This window comes from Syngnathus scovelli, chromosome 2 (genome assembly GCF_024217435.2).
Source record: "Syngnathus scovelli strain Florida chromosome 2, RoL_Ssco_1.2, whole genome shotgun sequence".
Taxonomy (NCBI): domain Eukaryota; kingdom Metazoa; phylum Chordata; class Actinopteri; order Syngnathiformes; family Syngnathidae; genus Syngnathus; species Syngnathus scovelli.
The window spans coordinates 13,322,486-13,334,850 of record NC_090848.1 but is presented as its reverse complement, the minus strand read 5'-3'; the positions used below and the strand labels follow the sequence as shown (position 1 = coordinate 13,334,850).

At 42.9% G+C, this 12,365-nt stretch overlaps 1 protein-coding gene across 2 annotated transcripts in view; it reads right to left on the bottom strand.

Moving 5' to 3' along the window:
* skia (v-ski avian sarcoma viral oncogene homolog a) overlaps positions 1-12,365 on the bottom strand; it is a 47,222-nt gene that overhangs the window by 20,931 nt on the left and 13,926 nt on the right. Inside the window, exon 2 of one of the 2 annotated variants that reach the window (XM_049752309.2) lies at positions 10,242-10,301. The exons of the other annotated variant lie outside the window; for it this stretch is intronic. Within the exon in view, the coding sequence (XP_049608266.1) occupies positions 10,242-10,301 (60 nt within the window). The remainder of the gene's footprint in view (positions 1-10,241; positions 10,302-12,365) is intronic. 2 annotated transcript variants of the gene reach the window in all.

Below are 12,365 nucleotides of genomic sequence, written 5' to 3'. Positions count from 1 at the left end.
TTAGATTTTGACAAGAAAGCTTCCTTGAAGAGAACACTTTCAATAACACTTTGCACCAGAAAGAATTGATAGCCTATCTATATTTTGTTACGATACAAATATTCACAGTAAAACAAATAAAAGCTAGCTTGAGCCATTGAACTATATGAAAGCTTTTTAACTTCTAACGGAATGATTAATAACCATATGCTCTTATTTATCTTGAAAATAAAGAAATGACGGGAGTCTTAGATGCTAAAAGTTTTGTAATTCTTGCATTGTGCTCCTTTTCTCTTCCCTGTATAACAAAAGTTTCACCATTTTATCTTCCTGAAGATGAAGCCTTTTTCACAAACACAAAGAAACTAACCAGAGGATGAAGAAGACTGGTGCTATTCTGATGTTATTGCTAAAAGGGAAGCCGTCATTTCCTTCACTTAGCCATTCTCTTTATTATTGCTCTATTCCAAGAAGTACGAAATACATAAAAACATCAAGATAAAAAAAAAAAAGCATGTAGGGGCAAAACAGAAGAACAAAAGAAAAAGAGGAAGGAAAAGAGAGGCACAAGAAAAATAAAAAATGCATCAAGAGGTAAGGCCGGCATAAAACCGCCCCGGGGCCTAAGTGGATAGAAATGAACATCAAACTCTTCTGAGCTCAAACACCGGCCACAAACAAGGGGCCACACCTCAGCCAAAAGTCTCGATAACCTATAAAAAATACATTTAAAGAAAAAGAAAAGTCACACGTCTTTGCTGCTGCTGCTGCTGGTGCCATCACTGTTTTAAACTTCATAGAGAATAATGCAAATGGCAATGTTATGCGGAAATAGATGAGTGAGCTGCAATAGCAGTGATAGTAGAGCCCTTGGTCAATTAGCAGTACAATTATCCCTCTTCATGCTTCATCCCGAGTTCGTTAAAAATGTGTTGAGGCAATTAAGAGTTGCAATGTTTGAATCCTACAATCTACACATTCTCTTATTTTTATTCTCACCTACAATATGAATGAACAGTCAATTTGTGTCATTCGTGTCCACGTAAAGACTTTTGGGTGTTTTTCGATTTTCTCAATATGGCATTTGCTAACAGAGCTAAATACCAAAGTGTGCACGCGACTTAAGCTCAGATATCGTACAGAAGACGCAGAAGACTTGTGTTGTCAAAATCTGTTCTAGAATCTGCCAGACCCAACGTAGACATGCACACACACAGCTAGTGAAAGTCAATATCATGTCTGGCTAGGGGGTACACTTGGGCAGCTGTTAGCATTTCAGAAAAGATTAGCACCAGGTTGGACTGTAAACAATGAGCTCATTCTCTGCTTGGGCGACGCACAAACACACCACATCTGTTTTGGAACAAGTCGTCTCTTATTCAAGGCCCACACTGAGGTAATCCACGCCTCCCTTGTAAAAATCAAACTGTGAAGAAGAAGAAGACTGCAAATTCATGTAATATATCCTGTAACACGGAATCCCATGCATGAAAGCACCGATGCTTCACTTGCAAACTAGAGATAGGAAGACTTTTAGTCAGAGTAGATAATTGCTTCTCAGGAAATCCAAATTACTCTAATGGCAAAATTCGACCTAAACGAATTGAGTGTGTCGAAGGCTAATATTGTGTTACATGCTTTACAGCGTAAAGACGCCCGCCCATCATTCCCTGTAGGACTGAGTCTGAATGACAAAGCCTTGGGGGAGTCAGTGTGGGTGAGTTGGAGACAACAAACACGTCTATAGCTAGCTACCGTATGTAGGTCGGCCTTGAAGTCTCCTATAGAAGTATGTGCAGAGTATCAGACTCAGCCAGCAATCGCATCCACTGGACGAAGATAAAAACTAACATGGATCTTCAACACCCTGAGAAGTGAACAATTATATTTTTGGTGTGTCTTACGCAGAAGAACGGACTAAAAAAAGCATTGGCACGAGGATATCGGTGGAGTCTCTATTTTGTCCATGTGGTCCGTTGGTGTGTTGGCATGAGGGTCAAAGAGGCAAGAGGAGCAGGTGGCAACTAGGTGGGCGCTTGTGCGTTGGCGGCTGGGGATTGGTGGGAGCTGCCCTTTCACAATCTACCAGCCATCTGCTTGGGCCGGTGCTCACAGAATCCCCGTGACAAAAGAGGACAGGGAGATTGGTTTGCTCATAGAAAGTGGATGCTTTGAAAATGTTACACTCTGACTTGGATTGGGCGGCTTTTACGAATCTAAACTTGAATGGTGTGGAATAAGTCAGCGGCACTCGTGTTGGGGAAACCTTGGATTCGAGTCCATCTCTTTAGCTTTAACTTGATGAAAAATACATCTGCTTTTCAGCCGGCAGCCTGGAACCAAAGCGTTGGCCCTGTTTCCATAGAGACTTGATGTCACACTCTGCCAATAAAATTTGGCAAACCAATTTATGGAATCATTAATTGTAACACTGCTCTATTTAACAGTCAAATGAGTTCTGGAATATGTTTTGGGTCTTGTGACCTAAGTGATGGAATATATCTTAATCTGAGCGTGGAGGCAGCTTCTGTCGTCTCTGGCTTTAGAGAGAAATTTCAATCTTATGTGGAGTTTCGACACTTTCGTTCGCCTCGGTAGCTTTTCATCTTCACATCAAAACAAGACGAATGAGGGGGTGGGATGCTCGTACGTGGTGCTAGCGACTCAATTATTAGTGTCTGCGACACCTGGCTTCCTTGTTGTGAAAAGGGAGACTGGCAGTCGTAAAAAAATGAACACTGCTAATTGCGAATTTGGATGTTCGCTTGCTTCGTCTCAATGAAATGAGGGGAAAAGTCACACAAGCTATTTACGAGGAAGGTCATACAAAGAGGGCATACGCACACACATTTGACATATTGATTTCCTGCTGCCTTTCCATGAGTAATTTTACAGTATTGTACTTGTAAAATTTTTGGCCTGGAAATTTAATAGAGGTGCTTCGGCATTGTTGTTATTATTATTAAGTGAGGCCTGAGCATCTATGGTGTCATTTTCAATCGACAGCAAGTGGCACAGTGTGTGTTTGAAAGCCAATAATTGTGCGTGAAAACAGAATGCAATTATGAAATGAATTATAGACAAAATAGCAACGTCTTACTATTGAACATGGCTAAATAAGTAAAGTATCCCTTTAATGATTCAAAGAAAAGACCATAAAAAAGACTACGAGGGACAGTATAAGTCATAATACACATCCAGGAATTTAAAATAAAGAACACACTTGCTTTAACTCAAAGTCAAATTTGCATATCTTGGTATGGACTTTTGAATCCGCTCATTGAGTCTCATGCAGTTCTATAGGCCTGCTGTGTTCGTTTCCTGCCCTCAGGATGGTCGCATGATGGAGGCAGTCTGCTCAGGAGCTCAATAATAACTTTTAGCAGTCTAGCCAGTAGGCTGGAATCCCAGACTGCAGCTGTTCCATCCTCACGCCTCTCCTCCCACCCTTCCCCTCCCTCCCTCCCTCCCTCTCTCCCTCCACTAATACCCACCTCCCTCTCTCTCGCTCACTCTCTGCGGCTGCTCAACAGTAGTGTTCAGTCTTGTTTCTCAAAGTGGCAGGCACAGAGCTACACAGCTTATCCACGCCCTCTCACAGCTGCCGAGTTGGTGCAAACTTCCAGCTACATGGTGGAAACACTGCTGATTACTCTCTCGATTTGCAGTTACATCTGATCAATATTCTGGACGAATGCTATTCCAGTTTTGCACCAATAATCGGAGTGACCACGACCGCAAAGCCATTCGCCTTCATGTAGACCGCAGGCCAAAGAAAAGGGCCACAATGACCGTGGAAATATGTTCTGCCGCTTTAAACAAGCGTGAAGCAATGTGACATTGCTGGCGGTGCACCTTGTTCAGGCCTCTGCTTTTGATGTTTCATGGGTGGGGGGGCTGCGGTCTGAGCCCTGTGGAAGAGGTCCGCCGAGTGTGCTGAAACTACTGTTTCCCATCAAAGGCTGGCTATGCTTTCCCTTTCATTTATTCACCAACAGCGATAAAGCAGACAATGGGATGCAACACAGAAAAGGATGGGTGAGGTGAGAGAGGGAGGATGGGAGGAAGAGCAACGGGAAACTGGAAAAGTCGGATGGGGTTTGTCAAAAGACTTTGTGGCGGCGGCTCGTGTCCAATCTGGCTTGCGGTAGTACTTCTCGCCACCGCTTTCTCTTCTTTCCCCTCCTCCATTTGATTTCCCTTAGCACTCATCTCATTCTGTCTTTGCACATCCTAACCCATCCCTCCCGCATTTCCTTCCCTCTCCTTCAGCCATGTCTCTCCATCTCCACTTCCTTTCTGCTCACGAACCAAAGTAGAGCTAATGTGCGCTGGGCGGAGAAACCAATTAAAAATTAATGGAATCTGAGTGATGGAGAAAACTGCAAGGGCGTGCCGTGCCGTGCCGTCCACCACATACACGCAGACATATATTGCAAACGCGTGCACACACACACACACACACACACGCACACACTATTTGGAGCGAAAGGCCACCTCAGGGAATAGCCGCACGTATGTCGTATATACCTGTGTGACATGAACATGTGTGTTAGATAAGCATTAATGTGTGTGTGCGTGTGTGTTTGTAGGCCCAAAGCTCTCTGTCTTAAAATCTGGAAACAGATTTATACTGGATCTGGCAAATTACTGTTTTCTTAGCTTTACTTACATGTGCACTCCAAACGCTGCACAAGGTTTTCTACATAGCTTTGGAAAAGTTTTGTTGCTTTATGTATGAACACTTGCCACTCGATGAGGCTAATAAGCATTTGAATAGCGCTAAGCCATTTTTATTTGTCAATATCACGTCTTCTCTGTCACGGTTTTTGCCTCGGAGCAAGACGTGACCTCTCTGCCCTTTTGTGGGATTGTAGTGACCACACTATAAGACTCATTTGCATTTTGAAGAGGAGACTCGTGCAATGGCACACATAAAAAAGACCTCCCTTGACCTTTGACCTCAAATCTTTCCATTTCCTTCCCCTCACCCAGTTCTCCTCATCTTGCAAAAGATGTATTATAACCTGAAGGTGGATGACTATGGCTTTGTTGGGAAACAGCCACGACTGTTGTGTGACAAACAACCTTCACTCTTAATTGGGATAGCTTGGCAATTTCAATGTAAATATCTATGTAGGACATGGCTGACAAACAATTTGCAAGGGGAAAATAGCATTCTTATTTATGCAAATCTCTTTACACATCATCTGTATTTAATATGGGAAAGTAGAGGATGCTTTGTGTACAAATTGACTCATAAGCAAGAGAGAGAATTTGTTACTGAGATTTTGCCACTTGATTGAAGGAAATGGAGAGTGCAACCGATTTTCACGGCAAGACTACACATTTCTCAATGTGCTAGGAATATTAATATGCAAGTATGACGTGAAACAATTTGTGGCAAAAATGAAGACGAGTGCACGCACTAGTGCAGACAATACTTAACCTCGCAAAATTGAAGACGCTCAAAGGTAACAAAAGGGCGAACGGAAGTGAAAGTTGCCGTTGACTAAACGTTCTCATTGCGTGGAGGAATAAGTCTGAACGAGGCGAAACCTGACTGTGCGGACGCGTCGGTGGCAGAATGCACCACTGCTGTGCGGTTACACCCTCGCCGTCGCCTGTGGCCGTCAGCCATTCTGCTTAAAGCCACATTGCTCTGTTACGGTGGTTGAAGTACCTACCACACCCTTCCTCCCAACGCTCCAAAAACTAGCACGAAAATTTCAACGATTGTCACTCCAAACGCACAATTACCAAAAAGTCTACATGTAGTGAGAGTATCTCAGCCAGACTATAAATTGCCGTGCCAGAGTGAAGTAGCATCGTGTGAAAGACAGCAGTGTCTGTGGAAGCATGCGTAATGTGGTATCAAGGTGAAAATGGACAGCTGCTGCTACATCTCACATAGTGTCGAGACTGCAGCAGTGGGAAAATGTGAGAAGACATCCCGGGCTAGCTAGAAAGTAAGGGAGAGAAGGACACTCACCTATCGATCAGCAACACCAGGAACATGCCCGAGGACCATGGAAGAAGAAAAGAAAGAGGCTTGTTTAGTAGAAGCATGGAAATGGTCTGTAAGATTTAAATGTAATTATATAAATGACATTTAGGCATCTATCTATCCATCTGTCTCGTGTTTCTTATCATCATTCTCATAACCGTAAAATGGATCTCAGTCTCAATCAATGGTAGCTTTTATTTTTCTATCAAATCTGCCCTAATTTGTTTCTCAAGCACACCAAGTTTTAATAATAATAATAGAAAATAATTATAACAACAACAACAATAATAATAAAAATAGAAATAATAATCATTATCATCATCATAATATTTAGGAATTAAAGGGTAGGTTCAGCAAGAGGTGGATATTTTTTCTGAAACATCATAGCTTTAAATTGCAGTCCGTAATGTGCAAGATTCTATGCAGCAGGTCAAATTGAAAAATAACATTAAAAAATTCAAATTCATTCTTGACCTATTAGAAGACAGAACTATCTGCTTCAGGTAAGCTTCAACCTGATTAATATGTTCGCCAAACATCCTCACACACTGTACCTTTACATGCGTGAGTTTCAGCGATAAATCATACATACGGGGTGAAGGCAGCTACATGGATTAGCTGCCAACATACAGAGCACATAACGCAACTAAATCAGTCAGGCCTATCTTATCCATGGAGAGGTCACGACCTCCAGTGCAATATAGCCCGCTTCCTCATTTTTCCAGTTTTCTTCACCGAGCCCCACCGACATCTTTCTATGCACATAGCTGAAGGCAACCAAAAGATGTTCTTTCCCTCCATCACATGACGCAGTAAGGATGTTTTTTGCTTTCCACACTCAAAAATCTATTTTTGCTGTAGTTGTGTTTCATCAAAAGCAGTTTTCCTTCCTTTTTGTAGAGGATAAACTTGTACAGATATGAATTCATAAGTCTCGACAAGTAACTACCACAAGGCGCTTTAAAAATGTCAAGTGGAAAAAGTCAAGTCTATTTTTGAGAAACATTGGATGCATAATGCGTACAATTGAGAAACAATAGCAAAATGAGGGTGCTTGATGTTTTGAGGCGGCCAAATCCCTCCGTTGGTCTCACTTTCACATGGTGATTAATCACTTAAGAAGATTGTGCCCACCCCTGTTGCACCCCCCATCGCCCCCCTCTCCCTTATGCTGATGCTCATAACAGGATTGGTCTGGCTAATGTCTCTCCGCTTAACATGTTTCAGAGCCAAGCCGTAAAGTGGCACGTTTTCATTTGAAAGAGTAGATGATTGCAAAGACAAAAGACAGATGATAGTTTCTGACTTTCCCTTCCTAGGAGGGGGAGGGGGGTGGCTTGGGGGAAGCCCCCCCTCCTCCATAAGCTTGGCTTTTCCCTCCACATAGCTCCCCCCTGGGTGAGAGCGGGCTCGCAGGGGGTCTTCACTTTCTCTGCAGCTAAAGGGATTAGCCGTAATTGTGACAAAAGCACTGTCCTTAAGCTTTTTTTTTTTTTTTTCGTTCTCTGGAAGGCCGCAGACTCCAGTCATCTCCTCTGCAGGAATCTCCTTATGTCTGACTGGTCAAATTTGTTCTGCTTGGAAAGTCTCTGAATTCCTTTTGCGGGACACACGGCAGCTCGGAGGAGCCAGAAGACGCCACGCTTCAACAAATGATGCCATCGTTATCACCGATGTGTTTTGAGGCTGAGAATGGAAGTTACTATCTGTGACCTATTAGCTGCTGGGGATGTCATATGGAGTGGCACTGAGAATACTCCAAAGTTTCCTTTCTCACTGTCTTATCTGTCATGTCTACCGAATTTGGCTGCATGTGGAAGTGATTCCACTAGAAAGCAGCAGAGGAGGTGTCCAAAATGAAAAAGGAGCTCCAAGTTCACAAGTGCAGAGGGATGGGGGTGTTATCTAATTCTTGTCTGATAGAGTACTTGCTTGCTGACATAAGTGTTTTTCTTGGTTCTGGATTTTGTTGTGTTCAGGGAGCGCTGTTTAATGTTATTTCTTCCAACTAGAACTGTTTTGTACTTGTATTTGAGGGCCCAAGCAGTGCTAATGCTTTTAATCAACTCCTCACTCCACCATATTTAAATGGGCCAATCAGCTTGGCACTGGTGTTTGTTTCAAGTTTTCCATTTGTTGCCTCGTTGCGCAGGCTACCAGCTCATTACTGAATTACTTTTACACTCTCTTGGGAGCAAATAAAATTGCAAATCGAAAATGAGGAATTTGATTAGAGTTGAATGCGGCAGCCATGTCATCTACTGCAACGCCATCTTTTCTGCTACTTGAACTCAACAATTGCTGAAGGAAGGACGGAAATTATGCGCATAAACAAAACGGGAGGAAAAAAAGAAAACACATGACCTCTACAAGAAAGTGTGACGTAAGGGACCAAACTAGTCGTGATCAGACCCACAGGTTCCCATTAAACAGTCCAAAAGTCAGTCTTGGTTGATTTTATGAGTGCCAGATGCCATGAGAGGGGCATGAGCTGCCTGTGAACTAGCCTCCACCCCTGTAAAACGCTGACCGCTTGACCCTGGAGCCATATAAAGCTGCAGTCTAAAACAACAAGGCTCCAAACACAAACTCTCATCAAGTCATTTGAATTTTTTTTTTTTTTCCGCTGGAGGATATTGTATTTTTTTTCTGATGTGTCAAAAAGCACAAAAATGTGTCTGTTGGACTTGGATGTCATTCACTCCTTAATTATGCCATTGGAAAAATAAAAGGCAATTTCAAGGTGTCATAGAAAGCGATGAACCCTCCTGACCTCACATATCGCCCCAAACCCCTCACGACGTCTTTACTGAACCACCAAGAGACACAGTGGCTCAACTGTGTTGGAAATTTGGACTGACTCAACAAACACTGTCTTGAGAAGTAATCAAGGGAGGAGCATTCAAAGGCTTCATTGCGCCAAATGTCATTTAATGACTAGAGGTCACTGCCCTTCTCACATTTAACGGCCAAAGCGTCCCGGCCCAAGCGAGGTCATTGAGAGGTCAGGTTGAATAACACGCTCGCAGAATATTTTTTGGGCTTCACTGGAAGCCGTCACTATTTTGGTTGAGACGCTAGTGAGAGGAGTGTTTGTTCTGAAGAAGGCCAAAATATTTAAGCACGAGGAAGGAAGGACTCGTCGTATTTATATAACGGATTCCTCGCAAATGAAGAAACTGGTGTGTCCGGCTTGGCTGTTGGCAAAGAAATGAGAACACGGTGCATCCTACACTGATGGCAAAACTAATGGAAAGGACGGGGGCAAGTGTTTTTCCATTACAGTTTGTAGCTCACGCTCGCCTTGGTCCATCCTGCTCTCCATATCCCCCCTCTCCCGCCCCTCCCTCTCACATCTGGAAAGCAGGGCTGCTTTCGCTGCCATTCACCATGCACTCACACCACACACACGTACACACTGACGTCATGCAGATCACTTTGCCTGATGGGAAGCATATGAGCTGAGAAAGGAACGTTGACGAAGGGGGTGTTGTCTCCACAACACAGCAGAAAGAATATAAGCTCACTTTTTCCTGGTTGTTTTTTCTAATTGAGCAGTGGCTTTGAAATGTTTCAAAAACTGCATTGCAACTGTATTAGTTTGACTCGTATATTAAGCGGAATGATGGATTTCTCGTCACATGTGATGCTGCTTTAAAAGCAATAGCTCTCTGCGTGTGCAATTATTTGGAGCTCTCCTGTGTTGCAATGCAAAACAATATCGTGGGGGGGGGCCTTGGCTCCAGAAGGAAAATGTAATGCCTGCCTACCCACTATTTGTTGGCTCACTTTCCACCATCCTGTGCGCCAAAACGAACCCCCTGTGCTGCAAGTGTCAACATTTCAAGACGTAGTAAATATATTGTGTTTTTTAATTTATAATTTGCGTTCAACATTTTCTTGAACTTTGTGTACGTCTTGTATTGGAATCCGGTGCCACCACGCAAAAGCGGAAACGTGGTTTGCGCGTACAAAAGCCGTAAGTGTATCGCAATACAAATGGGCAGTAAACAACAGCACCCACTCGCATACCAGCGAGAACAAAACAGAAAAAGCAAGAATCGGATTAAAGCGGCGAGCAGGGAGAGGTGGCGCTGGAAATGAATTGTGTGTACTTTGCAGTTGCTATATAAGCCCCTTCGTGCTGAGGGGCGATTACCTAGTTTGCAGGCCTGGTAATCTGAAAAGCAGCTTGGGGAGAGTTTTTAAAGACGCAGCACTGGTGGCAGCCTGTCCTACCCAACCCCTCCCTTACCGGCATTGGTCGGCCGGCCTCATAAGGTTGCCCACTTAGACGATGGTGCGAAAAGCTCACCTGTAAAAAAAAGCGTCACGTGAATCTGATTTTGTTTGCTAGCGTGCACAAAGCCACCAGACCACCATTTGGGCAAAATATTTCCACTTGGTAGCTGTGTCATTATTTTTGGGTGCCGCTGACCTATCTATATATATATATGTATATATAAAGAAATAATAAATATATATTAAGTAAATATATATATATATATAATTTATAAATATAAATATAAATAATATAAAGAAAACTTCAGGCTGGAAATGACGCTCAAATGTGAGAAATGCAAGCAAGCAGACAAGAAGAGAAAGGTCTAAATCTTCCAAAGCAATAAACTTTTATTAGGTGTCGTCCAAGGTGAAAGTCTGTGGGTGGAAAAAAATTCTGCTGCCACATTCTATGTCCCATCTCCATAAAGCCAGCTTTAAATATAGACCTGTGTGATTATTTAGTTTTCACTGTCTTGATTTTAATTCCACATTAACGGGATTTTTCTGAATTTGAAGCAGCTACCTGTTGCTTCCCTTTGTGTCCACTTATGGAAATGAGTGTTTCACCGATGTCATTTTAAGGTTATGGTAAAGCAGTTCCCCCATTCTGCTACATCTCAATTCGCAACATATGGAGGTATGCTGTGCTCTGATGATTACGCTATATTTCAAAGACGAGTAGATGGAAAGCAGCGGGATTAGACGGAATCCTTACAGTATGAACCTTAATGACCCTTACATAAGGCTCACAAACAATGCCGAAGCCGCCCTGCTATCTTTTTGTGTCTTAACCACAAGACCGAAAGGGAAGAAAGAGAGAGGGAAAGGGGGATTAGAGAGAGGGATAGAGGCCCACATCTGGGTAATTGGGGAAGACAGGCCTTGGATCATCTCTCCCAACAACAGGATCTCTGAAAGATGAAGGGGAGGGGGGCGAAGGGTTAGGGATTCTTTCCTGAATGCTTGGCTGTTTGTAATGAGGCAGAGCACAGACGCAACTCAAGAACTGGACCGTAGTGCCGCTTCTTTTATTTCAAGTTGCAACACTCGGAGACTGTTTGTGTATGTGAAGCACATGGCTGTTCTTGCTTGCTTGCAAAATTGAAGATGTTTACGAATGGAGGACTTTTGCTTAAAAACAATCGCCGTCATTGGTGACTATGTGTGGACATGTTTTAGCATGCTGAAAAATCTACTGCCGCCGCCGATTACTGCTCCAAAACACACACACACACGCACACACACACGATCCTTCCACCTGCCCAGTGAAACATGAATCGTGACAGAATATTCACGCCCTCCGCTTCATGCTGGCGTCCTTCCAGTGGCAACTTGGCAAGTTTAACTGGGGCCTCAAGACTCATTGAATATGATATTAGGGATGCACAATATACGGCAAAAAAAAATGGTCATCGTGATAAAGGCACGTGCAACATGCATATCGCAAAGTCGTGCAAGGGATTTATATTTTCGTACGAGATTGCATGTTTTTGTCTGATTGACCAATTAGATGCAATCTCAAATGTGCATCAGGATACTGTGAAATGTGTAAGCATTGTAATTGCGCATCCACTACAGTAGGTTGTAGTGGCAGTCACTTTTTTTTTCTGGCAAATTGATTAACTCGTTTCTGTTGAAGAAAAAACTATTCTATCAAAGTTATAAAAATAATATTAGTTATTTCTTTCTGTGTACTTACAACAATTTCATAGATAAATGGTCCGATTTATAATGGTGCTTGAGAGTTGGAAGGTTTTCTTCCTATGGGGGCGTAACAAGAAACTAATTGATAATCATTTCTCATATAACTCTATCAAGATATGATTCCAAGCATTTGTCCTCGCAGTTGGTATGTTGCTTTAATCTTCTGTAAAATCCTCAGCATACAAATACTCCACTCTTCTTGAGCACTAAAACATAGTGACCCTTCTTTTTGTCTCTTGCACAGCTCCTGTGAAATCGTTCATTTAGTTTCTACAAAGGTGGGCCCGGAGAGCCAGTGTGTGTGTGTGTGGGAGCGTGAGTGGGAGCACGTGTGTGTGTGCAAAAGAGAGTGTGTTCAAGTGAAATGAGCAGCATGGGTGGTGAGTCACAC